The sequence below is a fragment of the Perkinsus marinus genome (genome assembly GCF_000006405.1).
Source record: "Perkinsus marinus ATCC 50983 genomic scaffold scf_1104296966226, whole genome shotgun sequence".
Taxonomy (NCBI): domain Eukaryota; phylum Perkinsozoa; order Perkinsida; family Perkinsidae; genus Perkinsus; species Perkinsus marinus.
This window is the reverse complement of record NW_003204003.1, coordinates 202,825-222,262: the sequence shown is the minus strand read 5'-3', so window position 1 is coordinate 222,262 and position 19,438 is coordinate 202,825. Positions and strand designations below refer to the sequence as shown.

Genomic DNA, 19,438 nt, shown 5'->3' with positions numbered 1-19,438 from the left:
CCCCCGAACGTTCGCAGTTTCATTCAGCGTCGTGGACGGGCGCGCAAGATCAGACCGACCGAAATCTGAGCTCATCGTTCTGGTTGAGGCCTCGAACTTCGCCGTGACCAAAGCTAACGAGAGTTTGAGAGAGTATCAGCGGCAGGAAGCTCAGATGGCCACTTTGGCCGACTGCTGGGAAGACGGCATTGATTCAGCTGATGACGATTCAGACAGCGAAATCCAACCCAGAGTCGTTATCGGTCGAGAAGGTGTGCGGATTTCCTGTCGTCATGCCAAGGGTACTTTGCATGAGTTTGCATCTTCCCTCACGGCTACTGATGAGTTCTTCACCCCCACTCCGATATTCTTCGGCGAGAAGAGGGATGAGAGCTTCCGTGCTACAGTCATATTGCCATCATCTGTTCGTCCACCAATAGCCAGATGGGCGATGAGCCGTTGGCATGCTACCAAGGGCAGGGCTATTCGAGAGGCCAGCGCCAGACAGTTGGAGAAGCTGGCGGTGCTACCGTGGGTGACACCTCAGTTCAAAAACATGTATGCTGTTGGCAAGGCCGATGGCGTTAACGAGGACCTGCTTCCCCCGGGTGACCTTCTCGACTTGGCCGCCCACCAGTTGACTGAACGAAGAGGGGATGTGGCGCCAGCGTTGGTGAAACCTACCGATGATAACTCGGTTATGTATGCCTATCAATTGAGGGTTCAGTGGCACAACGCTGGGATGGAGATCCCTGAGCGCCTTGGTAACTGGAGAGAGTTGACGCGGAAGCGGGTGGCTGCTATCGAGAAACTCCGCATCTTGACTCCGGAGCCTCTGGTGGGAAGAGTGATCGAGGCTGTGAAAGAAATACCAATTTCGGCCAGCGGCTTGGGGAGGTCAGACTCGAGACTTGGCACGGTGAAGGTTACACTTACCCCAGAAGGAGCTGTCAATGTCACTGGAGACTTTATGAACACTATATGGGCATTCCATCGACAGGTTTTCGCCAAGGTGGATGGGGGTGCTGTCGTCGATAGTTGGTCACAGTGTCAGGCCGATCGCCCCTTCTATATAGTTTCTGCTAGCACCGGGGATATGGTGGAGATGGCTCGAATCCTGGATGCCTTCCAGGACGACCCTCGCCTACTTGTTGAGATTGGCCTGACTGTATCAGAATTGGCGAGAGTCGAAGCTTCCCCACTCAGCCGAACTCTTGCTGCCGTACCACTCCATCTGCTATTCGAAGCCCTTACCCCGAAGCAATGCGAGATGATGATCGATTCTGAAAAGCACGAACCTCTGGGATGTGCCCTGCTGGAAATACTGGCCTCCGAGTATGTATGGGCTGACCAGTTCGATGAAGGAGAGGCGGCTCTCGAGGGCAAGTTGACTGAGGAACGCCAGGCGTACGTCCTTAGAGAGCGCGTCGCCTATCGAGGTTTGATGTCCACGGTGTGCTCAGCTATGCAATGGCGTGACCAGCAGTCGTCTCCGCTGCCTGGCTATCAAGTCGCTGACGGCTCTGCTCAGCCTGTCTTGGAAGGGGCCGCGAGAGACAGGGCCACGGCGTTCTTGAATGCGTTGAGGACATCAACCACCTCTCTCGTTGGTGTAGTCTTTGGTGAGGCTGGCTGGAGGGCTGGAATTGCTCTCCTCCGCCGTCTAGAGCTTATACCCGAGGACGAAGTTGGCGAGCTTGTTCCACACTCAGCTGTTGGTGGACGGGCCGAGGTGGACGCGATGGGGTTGCCCCAGGACATACCGCCCATGGTCCGAGACTATCTGCTGCGCCCTCCCGTGACCTACGACACTCTATTGATTGCAAATGGCCTCAACGTGCCTCCTATTGGTGGATATGAGTTCAGGCGTCATCCTTGGTTACTCATGGAGGCCTTCACACATGCCAGTGTTGCTGCTGTGAGTCCATCTTACTCGAATGAGCGTCTCGAGTGGATCGGTGATGCCGTCCTCGGGGCGGTGGTGTGGTCCAAGCTGTATGAAGAAGGAAGAGCTACGCTCAGTTCCTTCATCGACTATACCTGCAACTTCCACTTGGCGAGGGTTGCCGTTCTCAAGTTGGGAGCGCAGAATCGTATCAACGTACTCTCAGTCGCGTTGCAAAGTGCCATCGGCCGTTACGTCAGAGAGCTCCACCACGACGAGCAACCTGTTCCCAAGGGGCCCAAGGCCCTGGCCGACTGTGTTGAGGCTATCATTGGCGCCATCTGGTTGGATGCGGGTGGTTCAACTGGTGAGGGCTGGGATGCGGCCGCAAGGTTCATCAGAGATAACGTCTTCTCCCTTGAGCTTGCCGAGAGGAGGCCAGCGCCGCGGGGGGGTCCAGGTGATGACGGACCGCCTGAGGGGAGGAGGAGGAGAAGGGCCCGTCGGAGGCGTATACCTGGTCTACAAGCTGATGACTCCGGTGGGCAGACGCCGAGTACCTCAAGTAGCACTCCTGCCCGAACTAGAGCCCACTTGAATCGCAATGATCAGGCTGTGTTCGTTAGAGATCTTGTGGCCAGGCTAGGGAACGTCGAAGAGTTACTGAGACAACTGCCGGGTTCTTGAAGGTGTACGAGACTGATTTTTTGTCAAGTCCATATATGGTGTCGGCCAATATAAGTGCTGATAGTCTGTGGCTTGTGGTTGGTTTTATACGACTGTAATGCTACCCTGAGTTCATCCGCAATGTGTACCCAAACTGTTATTACGCTGGTAGTAAGAAATTTTCACCCTAGTTGGTGGTTTTGCGTTGGAGAAGTGTTTAACATGACGGAGCAACGGAGAATAATATCGCGAACATACATCGGCTTCACTATCGTAGGGTTGCTGGGTCGTTTGCGAGAGATGGATGGATGCTCGTAGGGTTGACGTTATTATATGAAACTACGGGAATATCAGGCTGAAGTCCTAGACAAGATCAGGCAGCATAGGTCCACGGTTGCCTTCATGCCGACAGGCTCTGGCAAGACGCTCGTGGCTGTGCGGCTACTGCACGAGCGTGTTGAGGTGCAGCGACGGCGCCAGGAAGAGGGCGAGTTAAAGAAGGCTTGCATTTTCACTGCTCCGAACAAGGTCTTGTGCCACCAACAAGCCAAGTACATTGAGAAGCATCTTGGGCACGCGGATGCCAAGGTCATTATCCTCACCGGTGAAATGAAGGACACGGTCAGCTGGGAGGAGGAGGAATGGGCTAAGACTCTGCGTGAGTCGTCTGTTCTGGTATGTGTCCCAGAGGTCCTTCGTCGAGCATTGGAGTCAGGCTATGTCAAAGCCGACTCGATAGACACTATAATATTCGACGAATGTCATCATTGTGTATCGAAGAACGGCGCGAACAGCGGCCATGCCTATTGTCATCTGGCTCAGCTCGCGAAGGGTGCGGAGAGGTTCGTGGGGTTGACTGCTAGCCCTCTCAACTGCAAACGGGTGGATGTGGATGAAAACCTAAAGCAGTTGAGGAAAGTCCTGGCCCTCGGTGGCGAGTGTGAGGTGGTTCGGCCTACAGTGAATGCGGAGGAGCTGAGCCGGTGGGTGCGCACGCCCGAGCTCGAGTTCAAGTACTTCACCTCTTCCACGTACGCACCAAGCTGTCTTAGATTTGTCCAGAGATGTGATGCTGATTGTGATGAAGTCCACAAGTGGATGTGCAGTGCCTACCATAGAGTGTCCTGGTTGGAGGAATTCTATTCTCTACGGCGGTCTATGCGGACTCTGGGCCAGGATGCTGCAGACTTCGGCATGCCTCCGATAACGACGCAGCTCAGCAGTCGTGACCTTCCTCTGCATATCTTATCTCGTTACTGTGAGATGATGGGTCAAATGGGGCGGATCCTCCATGAGGTAGGTAGGGCCTGGTGAGCGTGTGTAGTTTCGTACTTCGGAGCTTGTGTTTTTCGCAGCCCGAGATGGAAGCCGCAAGTTCGAATCCCACGAAAGTTATTTTTTAATGCAATTATTTATTTTGTGGTTTTTCGTGCAGCAAGTGATAAATTGCTCGAGTACGTGGCGTTCCATTCCTTTTGCAAAAGCTCCAGATTCAGAGCTTGCGAATGATAATCTATTGATTTTCATGTCTGTTCTGGATCGACCTGGACAATCGAATACGTACGCACGCACTGAGTTATCGCGAAGCGAGAGAACACGCTCAGCGTGCCGCGATTGATGATAGAATGTGTCTTTGCAGTGCGGTACGAGAACTGCTGCTCATGCATTGGCTCACATATGTCGATCTGACACAGACGACATCGATGCCCACGCGGTCCCGGAGGCATATAATAAGCCCAAGTCCAGCATCAACATCGATAATTTGCGCGTAGGGGTCACAAGCCGATTTGAATCCTCCACTGATGCTTCCATTTTCAGCGTCGTGTGAGTCGTCTTGAGGAATTCTGCAAAGTGAATACTGATATCGAGCTCTTCAACGAGCCCGTAGCCAACGCAGTGCGGACATCCCTCTTCGAAATGTGTATGGCTATTTGTGTTGGCGCCGACCTCCAGGGCTTCCTACAAGATCATGCTCCTACGTACAAATCCCTGGAAGATCTCAAACGGTGGATTCGAGAGGCATTGGTCCCGAGGCTCCTCGAAGTAGGTGGAGACGCTGACAAGCTGTTCAAAATGGGGGAATTGCTATACGTGGGAGGCGATAGTGAGCTACCGGACTACAACGCGGCTATCATCTTCGTAAACCAACGGCTCTTGGCTCGAGCCATTGCTGCCTCTCTGGACTGCTTCTACTGCGTTGGTGGTCGCTATGAGAGCGCCTCTACACAAGCCGAAGCTATTGAGCGTTTCAAAGAGACGGCCAAGAGAGATGATAAGGATGCAATACTGATTGCGACGTCCGTTTGTGACGAAGGTGTTGATGTTCCGGTCTGTGATCGTGTCATCCTATGGGACATGCCGCCGAATGTCCGATGCTACATACAGCGTCGTGGACGTGCGCGGTCTCTCGAACCACCGTCGAAGTTCTTCTTGATGGTCGGTGATCAAGAGGAGGAGAAGGGTTGTGCCAAAGCAGCTCTTACTGACTTCCAGAACAAGGAGGAGCAGATGGCTCGACTGGTGGACTTTTGGATTCAATGCGGGACCGATGATGATGAGGAGTCTGAAGATGCTGGAATCGTCCCAGCAGTTGTGATCGGCCGAGATGGGGTCCGCATCACATGCCGTCGTGCCAAGGAAGTGCTGTTCACGTTTTGTTCAACCCTGCGTGCCACCGACGAGTTTTTCTCACCAGAGCCATGGATCTATACCGAGTCTGATGAAGACTCCGGACGGTATAGGACAGTGGTCGTCTTGCCTTCCTCCGTGAACCCCCCAGCGGCTCGCTGGGCCATGAGCGAATGGCAGCCGTCAGAGGCCAAGGCGGTGCGGGAAGCCTGCGCCCGTCAGCTTGTGAAGCTAGATCGTCTTCCTTGGGTCACGCCACAGTTTCGGAACGGGTACAGATCAAAACCGAGAGGATCGGCTGACGAGGACGACGACAACTCTGTTTCACAAGAACTATTGGAGCAAACCCGTCGATCCCTCTCGACTCTCCCTATACTATCCTCGCCGGTCTTCAAGAAGCCTGTGAAAAGTGTGGGGAGGATGTTCGCCTACTCCCTCACAGCCAGCTGGGACGGTGACTCTATCAGTATGCAGTCACAGCAGCAGGTCCGGTATGCGAGATCTCGGCAACAAATCTCAGCTGTGAACAAGTTGATGCTGCTGACACCGGGGCCTATCGACTCTGTCGTTCCCCATGCGGTTGGCCACATCCCCTTATCGGCTACAGGGATGGGACGGGCCAACACCAGTATGGGGAATGTGCTGATATCGCTGCGCCCTTCTGAGCATCACGGCAACCCTTCAGCAGCAATGGGAGTCGACGCATCGTTGATGGGCTCTCTGTGGGGCTTTCACAAAGAGATATTTCCTGAAGGTGAAGGAGGGCCGTGTTCCGATTGGCACGACTGCGAGGATGAGCGTGACTTCTGGCTGTTGGTTCCGAACGCGGGAGTCGACCGGGCAGGGTTCGATGAAGTGTTGGATGCCTTCAAGGATGACAGGAGACTCCTGGTGGACTTCACCAACACTGTTCGTGAACTCTGCAGAATGGTCTTCTCATATAACCTCCTAGGCCTGCCGCCACTTAATCCTCGCGTGCTGTGCGAGGTCCTCACGCCGAAGCGGTGTCAAGCACTTGTGGATTCGGAACGCTATGAGTATCTCGGAAACTCCATTTTGCAGCTAGTGGTGTCCGAGTCGGTGTGGTCGAAACAATTCTCAGCTGGAGGAGCCTCCCTGGAAGGGAAACTGACCAGCGACAGGCAGAAGATCATTTCTCGCAAGCGCATGTCGCAAAAAGCGGTCGAGGGTGGCATCCTCAGTTTAATGCAAATGCGGAGTCCAGCAGCAGTTGGTGTGGGCGGTGCCGCTACAAAAGACATTCTTGTGTCCATCACCAGTGCTGCCCGTAGTTGCATGCTCGCTCTCATCGGAGCACTGTGTGACAGTCATGGTGTTGATTGTGTTGTGAAAGCAGTCACTAAGTTCAAGTTGGTGGAAATTGTCCCAGCGTGTGGCCTCCTGCCGCACAGCTCCGCTGGGGAAGGAGCTACTTTGGACGACTGGTTGCTGCCGGATGACTTCCCGCAACTCGTTCGAGGGAAGCTGAGAGAGCCTACGGTTACGTACGACACTCTGTCGGCTGCTCAGCAAGGCTCGTCTGTGGATATAGGCGGTTACGTTTTTGAAAAACATCCATGGTTGCTGACCGAGTCCCTCACACATGCGAGCGTAACTTCAGTCAGTGCCTCTTACTCTAATGAACGGTTGGAGTGGATCGGCGATGCTGTTCTTGGTGCAGTTGTTCTACAGTGGCTATTTAAGCTTGAGAAGCCTCCGAAGAACATAGTCGAGGCGTTCACGGCCAACACATGCAATGCTCACCTGGCCAAGGTTGCTGTAGAAAGGCTCGGTGTCCCCGACTTGTTCAACGCATTCTCGGCGCCTCTCTTGCGAGCTGTCAATCGCTTCGTGAATGAGCTATTTTCTGGCCGCGCGGTAGTTCGACGAGGCCCCAAGCCACTGGCGGACTGTGTGGAGGCGATCATTGGTGCGGTATGGCTAGATGCAGGCGGCTTGGCTGGTGGGGGCTGGGAGGCGGCGACGACTTTCATTACGAAGAATGTTGTCGCCGAGCCAGACCAACCCTTGAGTGATATCGTCATTGACCTGACCAGTCCTTTAGCATGTGCCGAGCCGTCGGTCTCGGTGTCGGAGTCAGCTTCGGCTGATACCATCCCTCGGAAAGATCAGGGTGTAAAACGCCCAGCAGCTTCGACCGAGGAGAGCGGCAGTAATAAGCGAGAAGCCGTGGATGCTGTTGACTCAGAGGAGGCTAAAGCTCTGAGGGCACAGTTGACGAGGTTGTCCAATACTCTGGATGCCGACGAGCTGAGACTGGTTATCGATGGTATCAAGTCGCGAATAGCACGTCGTCGAAGTTCTGGTCAGTAGTGCATCTCGTGCTGTGCGAATGTTTTACGTCTGTTGCTCGTGATTATTTCTCCAGCGCGTCTCGGATTCTTGTGTTCATCGCTGTGGTCCAATATCTTTCCAGTGTTTGTGATTCCCTACCAGGGGTTCCTAGGGCAGGCTAGTGTACATTTAAGTGCAACCGCTGCGTGCTCATAGTGCCCGGCAATAAGTGTTGCATCGTTATGAAAATAGAGATGACCGTAGACACTAGGGCAGCCTTCGACTGTCCTACCTCTATATACTATCAATTGATCTATGCTGTTGCATGGGTGGGGTTGCCAATGAGGCAGATTTGTTATGTGAGAGAATGGAGGGAAGCAGCAACAACACTATCGTGTCGAAGTTCCTTAGAAGGACTGCCCAGCGTGGAATATCAACCATCAAAACTGCAATAGTAGCGTTGGGTCTCCCGCTAGCTGCCTAGTGGAAGTAGGACTGGGCATGTTGACTGTAGTGAGGGAATCCAGATGGTACAAACTGCATGCGTATGGAGTAGTTGATTGGCGCCCGGAAGGCTGAGCTGTTGTTGCGTTGATAGTAAGTCTCGTTGCGAAGTACTCCAGATGGTCAGTGAGCGTCGAAATTGATTCTGAAATTCATCTCTACCAGAGAAACCAGTCCTGAGTTTCGGGATACGTTTGCTGAACAGTCCTATTATATCATAGCGCTATGGAGCCTCCTAGAGTCCCATCAGGGATGGCGATGGGCAAGTGGAACCTCGATTCAGCAAGTACGACTACGGCCGGCGATGAGGAAGCTCAAGGGACAGGTACTACTTGTTGCTGCATGTGCCAGTCTACTGGCCCTGTGGTGGACCTCACGCGTGGTATAAACTTCCAGCAGGTGATAGCGAGAGTCATCGGCCGGTTGTTACGGCTGTACAGAAGGGGAGGGGGAAAGGTCCGTCGTTGAGGGATCGACTACTGCGTATGATGGCCTCCAACGAAGAGTCCCTCGACCGTCTGAAGCAGTTGGAAGAGCAGTTCGATGCACTGCGTAGGGCATTCGAGGCGCTTGCCGTTCACGTGCCACCAGAGCTCTCACTGGAGATCGCGACAAGGTAGATTGGATGCTTAAGCGACAGCTTGTCTCGTCGGACAATAGATTTGGCCTTGACTGGTTCAAGTCCGGGCACTCCGAAAACGCCTTTGAGTTGCCGCTTCCTACTCCGTCAGACGATCTCAAACGGTGTGGGTGGAAGATTTCCATTGCGGAGTGTCGAGGGTTGCCGCGTAGGTCGAGCTGCGGGTTAAAGCGATGTTAGGATGGCGCTCTGTAGGGATGAGGGTGTTCGCCTCCCCCTCCTTGAGGCTCTGGGTACGCTTGGATAACGAGACTCTTGGCACGTCCTGGACATCAGCAGAAGTACCGTGGAGTGACCATCCTGTTTGGGAACCCTCTGATGACGGCGTAGACTGCCGACCTGGTACGTTTCATGACAAGCTGTCATGGTGACTTGCTCTGTGTCACGGTATGGCTTCGCTCCGCCCATATATACTCGCTGTACCACTCAGGGGACGAAGTTCGTCTGGCCGTGTTGAGCCCGGATGCTGTGGTTGGAGATTCCCAGCTCGTTACCCTTGAGGAGGGGTGCGGAAGGACGATGGAAATCCCCCTATGGAGGCATACAGTTGGCGACTCCGCCCTGAGACTGCCCTCGGGAACAGCAGTAAGTCTCCTGAGGCGATGCTCGCTCATCAAAACTACTTTTCCGCGGAGTTCCGCCGAGTTGTTATCGTATCGTGGTCGTTGTGTCTTCCAATCCGTCTAATACCGATGCGCCTGTATTCCCCATGAGATGGTGTTTGGTCAGTTCTTTCGTTTGGGCGACATATTATTAATATTGTAATCTATTAGTAGATATAGAGATAAAACAATGGCCTTAAATGGTGTCGACATATTAGCGTATAATATCGCATTGTATATATAGTATTCCACACCCTCTTTCCCGGAGTGGTCAACATAGGTTTTACTGATGGTCCAAGCCGAGGCCCCGTCCATCACCGCAGTATTCCGGCTCATCTCCATTGACGATGTAGCCCTCCCGTCTGACGACCCGCCACCTTCGGCCGTCTCGGTGACCTTCACCGTAAAGTCATCGGGCGAGGCTCGGCAGCTACGCCTGCCCCATGACCCTTCCATCGACGCTCAGCCAGTAGAGCTGTGTTTGGACTCTCGCGCTGAGGAAGAGCAAGTGATTGCGAGTTTGCAAGTCGATGGCTGGGGTACAGTGGGTGTTGGGGAGGGAGTAAGTGGCTCTTCAATCGTTACTTCCCATACCACTCCTCAGACAATTCATCCCAGTTCGACAGCCGAAGAGTTAGCCATCGAGCTATGGCGTGATGATGATTATGGTGTTGACCTTTCCTCCGCTAGTGACCAGGACTGTGTTGGCGTCATCACAGTACATGTCACATACTCATAGTTTCATATCGCTCAGCGTGTCGAGCCTCCGTGGGTCTCTGAGAGCTCACCGTTTTCAGTCGTTTTTATAATGTCAACAGCAGTAATACTCACCGCTCTCTCTGCCGCCGTCACGCATGCTCAGCTAGCGACCGATGCCGCCGAGCGATTGGCAGATCAGCTCGTCGAGGAACGCAGCCTTTCCGAGCCCCCAGTGAAGACCATCGCGAAGACAAGCTCAGCTCGGCAGAGTCTTCCGACTGCAGATCAACCGGTGCCGATCATAACACCTAAGGTCCGCGCACCTGAGCCCAAGCGCCTTGATGGTCCTCCAGTCTTGCTGTCCCATGCTGAGGAGCCCATCACTGATGTCGATGGCGGTTGGGACGTCCCTGGTTTGGATCTAGACACACAGGAGGTGGGTGCTGGTGCAACTCCAGTTGCTGTGACCAATGACAAAAACGATCGAATAGCGGATGGCAACCAATCCAGAGAGGTCGCGGGTTCGATCCCTGGTGACGATATTAATGAGGATGGCTGGGATGTGGGGAATCTAGGCCTCGAAGACGATGTGCCCGGCTGGGAAGTGGATGACATGGGCTCAGCTCCGTCAAGCGATGACTACCTTGCAGAGTTCAATCGGCAACCCGTCCCCTGGGTGGCGAACTTGATAGCTACGAGGGAACCAGAGAAGGTGCAATCGGCTGTGGAGCACCTCACCGCTTCTGGAGGTGTGTGGAATGGGTCCTGCGGTGACTTTATCACTGCTGTAAGGACTGGCTTCAGTCGTCGTTCCCATCCAATGGTGAGTATCAAGCCTGGCGAGTGTATTCCATCCCGTCGCCGCTCAGAAGTCACTACAGGACGTCTGGGATAACCTTCGCCTTGTCTTCGGCTACCCTGGCGGCCTCTCGAGGTTGATACCGCTCTCCCCTACAACCACAGATGAGTTCATGGCGGAGCTAGTGACGCGTGGCATGAATCTAAGCGCCGAGACGTGGCGCTCGTTGGGAGATTCATCAGCCGTGGAGGAGCAAGTAAGCCTCGGGACATTCTCTAATATGAGTTTCTGATGCGTGTTTGGATGGTATTCAGTGTTTACAATACTTTGAATATAACTTGTCGACAGTCTCCAACGGTATCATATCAACACGCTTTGAAATATTTCGCTTTCTATAAGAGCAGATCAACTCTGATGTGGAGCTGCCGGGAGTTTCAATCTGGCATGTTGCCATTCTCAGGTCAACAGCCTACTCCAGAACTTCCAAGGTGGAGTTGAGTCGCCGATGCGTCCACTGGATTGGCTCTGTCTGCTCTGGCTCAGCCATGTGTCTCATGCGCCTCACAGCTTACAAAACTGTCTCTTCAACCGGTGAGTTGTCGGCTCCCATTTGCTCCTCAGAAGAAGACTAACCCCTGCTCAGTTTCCTCGAGTCTGTCAAGGCGACCGGCTTTCACAATCCGGGAGAGTTGATCGAGACATTGAGGCCCTTCCCCAACGAGGCTAGGGTGACTTGTTTCCTTCACTGTGAGGATCCTGTAGACCCGAATTGTATGCAGGTCCAATGCGCTGTGCCCGACCTATTGGAGGCGACCTGGGAGGAGGCGGCCACAGTGGTAGACAATATGATGCGCCAGCGGGAATGGCAGTCTCATCAAAACATTGATCTTTCTGAGTCTGAAGAGTTCTCTCTTGTATGATATTATTATGTAAGAGTTGAGTTAGTTACCGGGTGGACGAGTCGGCTCCAAAAGGGTGTTAGCAACTGCGGTTACCCTCGATGTCAACGCACTCTCCAGTGATAGCCCTGTTCGATCTGGACTGTTTTTACGCTCAAGTTGAACGACGCCGTTTGGGTATACCGAGTTCCGTCCCCTTTGTGGTCTCCCAATGGGACATGGTCTTGGCGGTGGACTATTCAGCTCGGAAGCTACCCGGAGTGAGCCTTGATTTCGTCAGCCACAGAATTGGATACCATTCAGGTCCAGCGCGGAGCCCTGACGTCTATCGCTGAGAAGGCTGGAGCGAAGAGCGCACATGTTGAAGTCGTGGATGTGGTCACCGGCGAGACCTTCCCCGATGGGCCGCCTCCTGGTGAGCCTCGTGACCGTTACAGAGTCTCTCTGGACCGATACAGGGAGGCAAGTGAGGAAGGTGAGTGGCCTCCAAGGCCTGGGGTCTAGACCTCTCTGGGAGGTGCTCAGCGGTGGGCTTGTCAGTGATGCGGGCCCTCCGCACAGCTCTGCCCGAGTCGGCCCCTTTGGAGCGTGCCAGTATTGATGAGGTCTTCGTTGATTTGACGTCACTCTGTGAAGAGGAACAAGAAGAACAGATGCCTGCTGGTATCAAGTGGGCTGCTGGAGAGGTCAGCTGGGAGATAGTCTACGTCGCTCCGTCTTGCACCACGACTTTTCGAGGAAGTGTCTGCCCCTTCTATCCTTCCACGGAGTGTACTCTTCTTTGAAGCGGCATTTCCTCTTCTGTTATGCATGTTTGCATGCCTCCCTGGTTCCGTATGAATAGTCGTCTATGAGTCGTCCCCAGGTTGGCAATTCAGCTCTACAGGAGGGCGCCATATGGGCGGAGAGGCTCCGCAAGGAAGTGGAGTCCATCACCGGCTTCACCATGTCAGCCGGGGTGGCTAGCAACCGACAGCTTGCGAAGCTTGCATGCGGTGTTAACAAACCCGACGCTGTCACAGCTCTAAGTGACAATAAAGTGGGTCTTCGCTTCTTTCTTCCCTGTGGCGTATTGCCGTCGAGCAGATACTGGACTTCATGGCTGGCGTGAAGGTGAAGTCATTGCGAGGGGTTGGAAGGGCGACGTTCCACGACATAGAGAGCCTCCTGCCGTGCCTCACTGGTGACACCAAGTGTGGCGAGATATGGCCTGTCCTCGACGAGCTCGACCCCGACCCGGCCAACGCCGAGCTTGTAGCCTGGTTGAAGTTGGCCTCTAGAGGACGAGACCCGGTGGAGAACGCCAAACCAGTAAAGGACTCGGAATCTCTAAAGGCTGGTAGCGTCAGCGCCTCGAAGATCTTCCGCCCTTACCTGAAGGAAGCGGCCAAGATGCAGTTCTGGATAGAGTCCTTGGCCAAAGACGTCGTCGATCGCGTGAGAGGCCGAGCGCCGCAGTTCCCGAAGAGCCTTTGTGTGTCTCTCGGTCGAGAGGCAACCGCCACCTACGCCACCAAGAGCCGTCGATGTCCAATGCCAGCACTGGATAAGGTTATTATCACCGCCCAGCAAATGGCCGCACCGTTGATAGCCTCCTTTGGGAGGGTCGGCATGATCACTGTCACTGCGTTGGACCTGCAGGATCCTCCAGCACATCAGCCTGGCCACAATGGTGTTGTTGCCGCGGGGGATGCGACCAGTGCCTCTGTGGGACATACTAAGGGAGCAGTTGATGCCTTCTTCGCGAGCAGTCGGCTGCATTTCCTTGGGACGTGGCGGAGACGATTCCGGCAGTTCCTTGAGGAATGCCAACCGGCCGAGGGGAAGTGGTCGGAAGGAGAGGTCTCTAGCGAGATCGTCGAGGAGCTCAGTCGAGAGTGCGAGCGGCGGCTGAAGCCGAACTCGAATATTGGCAAGCGGTACATGCTCTGTGACTTCGACAGCTTCTTCGCTTGTGTGGCGCAGTTGCAAGCAACAGGCGTTCCTGAGTCTACCAAGCCAATGGCTGTTGTCTCTGGTATGGGTCGAGGAAGCGAGATATGCAGCGCTAACTATGCTGCGAGGAAGTATGGAGTGTCCGGCAGCATGTGGCTCGCTGAGGTGAAGGCCTTATGCCCTGATCTGGAGAAGGTCCCGGTGACCAGTGAGCTCCTCACCCAGTGCAACACTGCGTGGAAACAAATGCTTCGGTTGATGGCCGTCGTGGGCGGAGGGACTTTGGACCGAGTCGTGGCCAAGAGCGTCGACGAGGCCATCGTTGATGTATCTGGTGAATGCGGTTACTCCGACGAGGCAGCGGTGGCCCAGGCGCTGCAGAAAGCGGTCACTCAGGCTACAGGCCTGCCGTGCTCCGTTGGGGTTGCCGACAGTCATGTTTTGGCGAAGGTCGCTACCACTCAAGCGAAGCCTCGAGGCATCAAGGTTCTCAACGACAAGTCCTTCCTTGCTGATTTGCCGTTGCATATGCTTCCGCAGGTGGGCTATCGAACTTTAGGGAAACTCCAGAATGAATTCGGCCTAGCTACGATAGGCGACCTCTTGGACCCCAACATCGCGCCTCTCCTAGCAGACTCATTTGGGGCCAAAACGGCTGAGAGGATGCTCACTAACGCCCGGGGTGAAGACTACAGGAATGATCTGGTCACTGACATCTCTACTGTGAGCGCTGATAAGAATTTCGGCATTCGCAATGTGACGCCTGAGTCCGCAAGGCAATTGGTCCGAGCCCTTGTCGCACAAGTGATGCCGTTGTTAGAAGGCCTCGTGCCGGAGCGTGTCATCCTGAGGCTGTACCTCGCCCCCGACGATTGGGTGGAACCATTTAAATTCATGGGCATTGGTGCGTGTTATCAGTGGAGCCGTTCGTGTGCTGTTACTCCTTCAAAGAACGACATTGCAGCACTCGCGATAGGACTGCTAGATGGCGTAGAAGTGCACCGAATCCGCGGTGCGGGTGTGGCCGTACGCGTTCACCCCAAAGACCAGTCCCATAATGCGGCAACTGGTGATAAGAATCAACGGACTCTCACGGACTTCCTCGGGAAAAAACCAAATCCTCCAGTCTCCAAAAAGCGAAGAACATCTACGATCGATGCCGCCACTTCTGCAGCGATCGCTAGACTGGAAGAGGAGTCGACTATTCGGTCATGGCGCGATGGTCACGCCGACGCCGAATTAGCGGAGTTTGCACATCTGGGATTCGACTATTGCCAGGATCCTGATGTCGAAAAGAGGTTCCATGAGATGGTACGCTTGTATGCACGTTTCGAATAATCATATATTCCCTCATGTTTTTGTCACTGATACAATTTCGCACTTGTTATCATTCAAGGAGTAAATCATGTTGTGTTTGCAACAGTAATCCAAATTGTCAATGTTGTGAGGGTGAACCGCGATAAATAGAGAAATAATGAAAACACAGAACAGAAGAGATGAGTGCTGAAAGTTAATATATGGACATGAATGTACTTGCATGAATAAATTGCTTAAAGTCAGGCGTACTGACTGCTGTGGGTGATCTTCTCGAGAACCTGAGAGTCGATGGCAACAAGCCGTTTCGCAATGACAACCTTACCTTCTTGCAATAATCCAAGACCAGGCCCGAGGGGAGGTTCGCTGGGGGTGGTTGAGACACAGCATCTACGATCGTGCGAAAGACCTGAAGCAAAGACTCAGGATGCATCTGATGCATAACACCAACCTGGGTGCAGGTGACTCTCTTGACGCGGACGGGTATCTCGTGGTTGGATAAGAGCTTCTCGATCAACTCGTAGCACTCCTCCTTCGATAAGCCTGGTATAAGTCCTCACCGAATGTGCCAGTACTCCTGTCTCACCATCAGACTCTCGATGGTCTGCTAGTGCCTTGGACACTACAGGGTCGCTCTCAGTGAGGTTGTTGAGCAATCCCCGAGCCTGGAGAAACGTCGATCCACGAGAGGGGACGAATGCTGAACTAACCCTGACGATCTTCACTGGAGATTCCTTGGACTTCCTACCACCACTACTGTTCCTGAAACAGGCCAGCAGGAATGGAGCAACCATCGATCCAAGCGGCCCTTTCACCTGCCCCCAAGCTTCTTCGCCGAGGCGGGCGATTTGATCAGGGTGCTCTCACTCGGGAGGGCACGTTGGGTCTTATAGGGCATCGGCGACTCAGCGAGGGGACTGCCGCCAACTTTGCTATACCGGCCGACCTCAGCATCGTTCAGGGTGGTATCTGTGGGAAACTGCTGATTGACTTCTTCAAGACTCTCTCTGCTCACTCATGTCGGGTCCAGCAACACTGAGGTACTTCGATTTCGCACCTGCGTACCATACCATAATTCTGTCAACAAAATAACCACCCCCACCTATGTTGAACTCAGTGGCTCTATTCTCCTTATTTTTAGGCATGCCTTTGTAGCGTGCAAGTTCCTCCTGTAGTCTAGCGATCTCCCTCTTTAGATCGCTCACCTCAGCGTGCAGCTAGTACGGAGAGTCCTCAGCCTGCCTAGTGGAGCCGAATCTCACCTTACTGACTATCTTGTTCTTGCTGGTGGCTTCCGTTACTGTTATGTTGATATTCTGTAGCTTTTCCTGAATCAGCAACCCATCGGCGACCCGTACAATTCCCTGTTCCCAGACCTCAGCCTCCCGCCTAGCCTTCTCCATCTCGCTTCTCTCGCGTTGCAGGTGGGCTACCTCATCCCGAGCAATATCCAGTTGCTGAACAAGTTCTGACTGATAATACATACACTGCTGAGACCTACCTCCTGGAGATCCTCCAGCTCCCTATTCTTCCGCACCATAGCAGCCGCGCTGGTCTCGCCCCCGTCACTGCCACCTATGCGAGGTCCCCATGACAAAACCAACTCTCTAGCCGCGCACTCACCCGTGTTTTGCTTCAAATGCGACAGATTGGACGTTTTGATTACCTATAAGTCAATACACGCCCACAGTGGAACCCCATCACTCGGTGCTCTACATCCTCCTTATAGGCACGTCCTTCAGCCTTCACTTCAGCAAGCTCGGCTCTTTGAAGCGCCTGCCTGGCCTCCTTCCTAGCAGCTTCCAAGTCGAGCTTCAATGCACTCTCTCTATCGGCGATAGCATCCCTAGCCGCCGCAACAGCGTCTCGCTCCTAAGACCTCACACGTCCCCAGAGACACCCCAAGGACTCACTCACCTTTTCAATACTGCGTAGTTGCTCTTGAATGACCTTCATTTCCGATCTGTCCGTAGTCGAGGAGTTGAGCTCGGCCCTGTGATGAGACCGTGCCACTAATGATAACCCCTCCCCTCCGCCTCCCCTCACTGAAGCATCTCGTTCTCCTGTGCCGCCTCCTGAAGGGCCTGTTCGAGCTTGGCAATGTGGCCTCGTTGGGCCTCTGTCTCCGTGACCAGCATCTCTTGCTCCTACAAGGCACCTCAGCTAGCCCCGCCATCAACGAAGGCTACCTGGGTAACCAGCAGACTCTGCTGCTCGAAGTGGGCTTTCAACGATTCCAATTGCTGAGCTCAACACATGTAAGGGAATCAGCAACAACCTCATTGTACCTGCTTCGTTTCTCTCAGAGTTGCCACAGTCTTGTCGAGGTCGTGCTTCGCCTGATCGAAGCAGATCATCCGTTTCTAACGGCAAGTGCGTCCTCACCCGACGAGCCTTCTCCTCTGAGGTGTTGAGCTCACTCTGGACCCGCTTCAGCTCAGCTGTCCGGGTTTCTAGTCTCCGGTTCTAGAAAAAAATGGATTTGGATGTGTCATTATAAACACATCGTTATCACTAATTCCGCAATCTTCGGATCAGGTGCACGACTCGTTGCCGCAGCCGAGGCCTGACCGAAGTTCGTCACCGCGCCACGAAATGGCTGTCACCAATCGGTTACTGTGTCTTACAAGTGACGCATTCTCCGTCCGGAGCTTGGACAGGGCCGCCTTGAACTGGCCCTCGCTCACCTTATAGCTGTCGAGCTCAGCAGTTAACCTCCGACCCTCCTGATGGGCTTCGGATCAACTCCAGCTACCATCGTGAAAAAGGCTAACCTCTTCCTTCTGCCTCAGCTTGTCGGTCGTTGCTCGAAGCTTCTTCTCAACCGATGCGAGCTCAGCGCGAACTTTGTCAACCTCAACCTGGCTCGGACCAGTGTGCTGAACACGAGCAGGGGACTCCGCTGAAAGGGTAGACTACAGAGCCGCCGAACGAAAGATGTTACTACCTCTGTAAGCTGACTGTGGCACTCCATGTGCCATGCTTTGATCAAGGCTTGACACGTTCATACTCTGAGAGATGGAGCGTGCATAGGTCCTCACGGAGTCCTTCTCACCGAAGCACGCTGTACAACTTGAACCCTAGGAGGTTGGCCACTGTTGTTCTGTGAGGGAGTATGTTGCTGGTTGGTCAGCGCCGACCCAGAGTTGGCGTAGTGTGGTAGCTGCTGCGGCTGCTGCTGTACAAACTGCGGTGGTCTAGGGGAGAGGTGATTCGCAGTGTGGTGATGCGACACGTTGTTGGAGATGTTGAGTGACGACGCGTTATTCTGAAGGAGCTTCTTCTCCCATTTCGGAGGCCGCCCCCTCACCTGGCTGGGCCCCACAGGCGTGTACTGCCTGACGTAGCCCGAACTGGGGGCCTGCCCAGACACGTTCCGAACGACCATCCGGCCCGATGGTTGTTGCTGCTGCTGCGGATACTGTATGCCGGACGATGGATAGTGCTGAACGGTCTGACCGGGGTGACCGGTGGAAGTGCTGCTTACGAAGGAGTTAGGGCGATAGAACATAGTGATGGACAGGGGTGTGAATGGCAGAGAAATAACCTCTACACTGGTTGAAGTTACAACACGTTGAACACAACCGTGCTGCTAAGGCCCTCCAGAAACGAGCGCGAGCGAATTCGACGAGATTTAAAGCTCTTGGTGGTAACACCTTTACCAATAGCCTTCTAGAGCTCCAGTCGCTCCCTCTGTGAGATAGTTCGGAGAGCAGATGCCCAAGCAGAACAGAGAGAACTCTGTTCCACCGGGATAGATTTCGATCTGGAGCGAGGTGTTGAGGACTACTCCCCTCATCGAGGGCACTAGGTCGGCGCCTATCGGATACATAGAGAATTCATGTTGTAAGGAGGGAGGGCGACACAGCAAGGATCGGCGGCATCAGTCTTGAAGAGGGACCCACTGCAGAACATGACGGGAATATCAAGGGGACAGTTATTGTGTCACTGTCATACCAAATTTCCTACACATAAACAGTGTGTGTAGCGTGGTCCATTAATGATATGCTTGTCGACTGTACTCGAACAGGATCACTTATGTAGTGATTTCCTTTCGTTCACAAGAGTACTCTTGACAAAACCCTAAACCGTGATGATGATACGTATACCGCATCCACTCGGAGGTTTAGTCCACTCCACTGATGTGGTAGTGCGACTTCGATGAGTTCATCTCCTCACAAGGGAGATGTGGGTGACGGTAATACTGAGCGGTTAATTTCAAAAAGAAGTCATTAGTTCGAATCTTAATTTTGCTTCATAACCATAAAAATCTATAAATGAATCGGTTGCCTTGATTCTGCTGCCTATTTCGAACTTATCTGTCCCCTACAAGGCCGGTCTCATCTATCATCGTCATCAAACTTTAGACGATCCACCATCACCATCTTCAGAGTTACTAGTAGCAGACACTCACCTTGTCCATTGGGCTGGCCATAGCTTGAAGCTCGGATCAACAACCGGCTTGCAGCTAGTATACGCTCGTCTCCATGGCAGGGGTGTGACAGTCGGGCTCAAGCTTCCAAGAAACCAGTGGGGAGCTCTGTGATGGCCAAGTGGCCTCGTCCTTGAGCTGCTTTCGCTACTGTCTGTCCT

At 53.7% G+C, this 19,438-nt stretch overlaps 7 protein-coding genes across 7 annotated transcripts in view; 6 read left to right on the top strand and 1 right to left on the bottom strand.

Moving 5' to 3' along the window:
* Pmar_PMAR007698 (hypothetical protein) overlaps window positions 1–69 on the top strand; it is a gene marked incomplete at both ends in the record, with an annotated part of 645 nt that extends 576 nt beyond the window's left edge. The window contains one exon of the mRNA XM_002769238.1: window positions 1–69. This exon is cut by the window's left edge and continues 4 nt beyond it. Within this exon, the coding sequence (XP_002769284.1) occupies window positions 1–69 (69 nt within the window).
* Window positions 70–154: 85 nt separating this feature from the next.
* On the top strand, window positions 155–2,551 carry Pmar_PMAR007697 (hypothetical protein; the record flags this gene model as incomplete). The annotated part of the gene is made up of 1 exon (XM_002769237.1): window positions 155–2,551. The coding sequence occupies one exon, from the start codon at window positions 155–157 to the stop codon at window positions 2,549–2,551; it is 2,397 nt and encodes a 798-aa protein (XP_002769283.1).
* A 312-nt stretch (window positions 2,552–2,863) lies between these two features.
* Window positions 2,864–7,492, top strand: Pmar_PMAR007696 (hypothetical protein; the record flags this gene model as incomplete). The annotated part of the gene is made up of 3 exons (XM_002769236.1): window positions 2,864–3,830; window positions 4,225–4,298; window positions 4,349–7,492. 3 exons carry the CDS (start codon window positions 2,864–2,866, stop codon window positions 7,490–7,492), a joined length of 4,185 nt encoding a protein of 1,394 aa, XP_002769282.1.
* A 953-nt stretch (window positions 7,493–8,445) lies between these two features.
* Pmar_PMAR007695 (hypothetical protein) lies at window positions 8,446–8,766 on the top strand (the record flags this gene model as incomplete). The annotated part of the gene is made up of 3 exons (XM_002769235.1): window positions 8,446–8,573; window positions 8,618–8,703; window positions 8,750–8,766. 3 exons carry the CDS (start codon window positions 8,446–8,448, stop codon window positions 8,764–8,766), a joined length of 231 nt encoding a protein of 76 aa, XP_002769281.1.
* A 1,241-nt stretch (window positions 8,767–10,007) lies between these two features.
* Window positions 10,008–11,617, top strand: Pmar_PMAR007694 (hypothetical protein; the record flags this gene model as incomplete). Its single annotated transcript, XM_002769234.1, has 5 exons — window positions 10,008–10,721; window positions 10,768–10,953; window positions 11,158–11,288; window positions 11,341–11,425; window positions 11,477–11,617. 5 exons carry the CDS (start codon window positions 10,008–10,010, stop codon window positions 11,615–11,617), a joined length of 1,257 nt encoding a protein of 418 aa, XP_002769280.1.
* An 80-nt stretch (window positions 11,618–11,697) lies between these two features.
* On the top strand, window positions 11,698–14,869 carry Pmar_PMAR007693 (dna polymerase eta, putative; the record flags this gene model as incomplete). The annotated part of the gene is made up of 5 exons (XM_002769233.1): window positions 11,698–11,856; window positions 11,900–12,071; window positions 12,137–12,282; window positions 12,462–12,635; window positions 12,683–14,869. The coding sequence occupies 5 exons, from the start codon at window positions 11,698–11,700 to the stop codon at window positions 14,867–14,869; spliced, it is 2,838 nt and encodes a 945-aa protein (XP_002769279.1).
* Window positions 14,870–15,055: 186 nt separating this feature from the next.
* Pmar_PMAR007692 (conserved hypothetical protein) lies at window positions 15,056–18,363 on the bottom strand. Its single transcript, XM_002769232.1, has 24 exons — window positions 18,156–18,363; window positions 17,901–18,113; window positions 17,793–17,856; window positions 17,620–17,747; window positions 17,473–17,571; window positions 17,361–17,411; window positions 17,231–17,311; window positions 17,134–17,184; window positions 17,035–17,088; window positions 16,892–16,992; window positions 16,763–16,838; window positions 16,550–16,717; window positions 16,469–16,511; window positions 16,347–16,420; window positions 16,222–16,302; window positions 16,108–16,173; window positions 15,948–16,062; window positions 15,861–15,902; window positions 15,661–15,814; window positions 15,556–15,607; window positions 15,432–15,510; window positions 15,297–15,388; window positions 15,171–15,254; window positions 15,056–15,126 (listed from the first exon to the last, which is right to left on the bottom strand). The coding sequence occupies exons 1-24, from the start codon at window positions 18,354–18,356 to the stop codon at window positions 15,088–15,090; spliced, it is 2,208 nt and encodes a 735-aa protein (XP_002769278.1). The 5' UTR covers window positions 18,357–18,363; the 3' UTR covers window positions 15,056–15,087.
* Window positions 18,364–19,438: the final 1,075 nt, after the last annotated feature.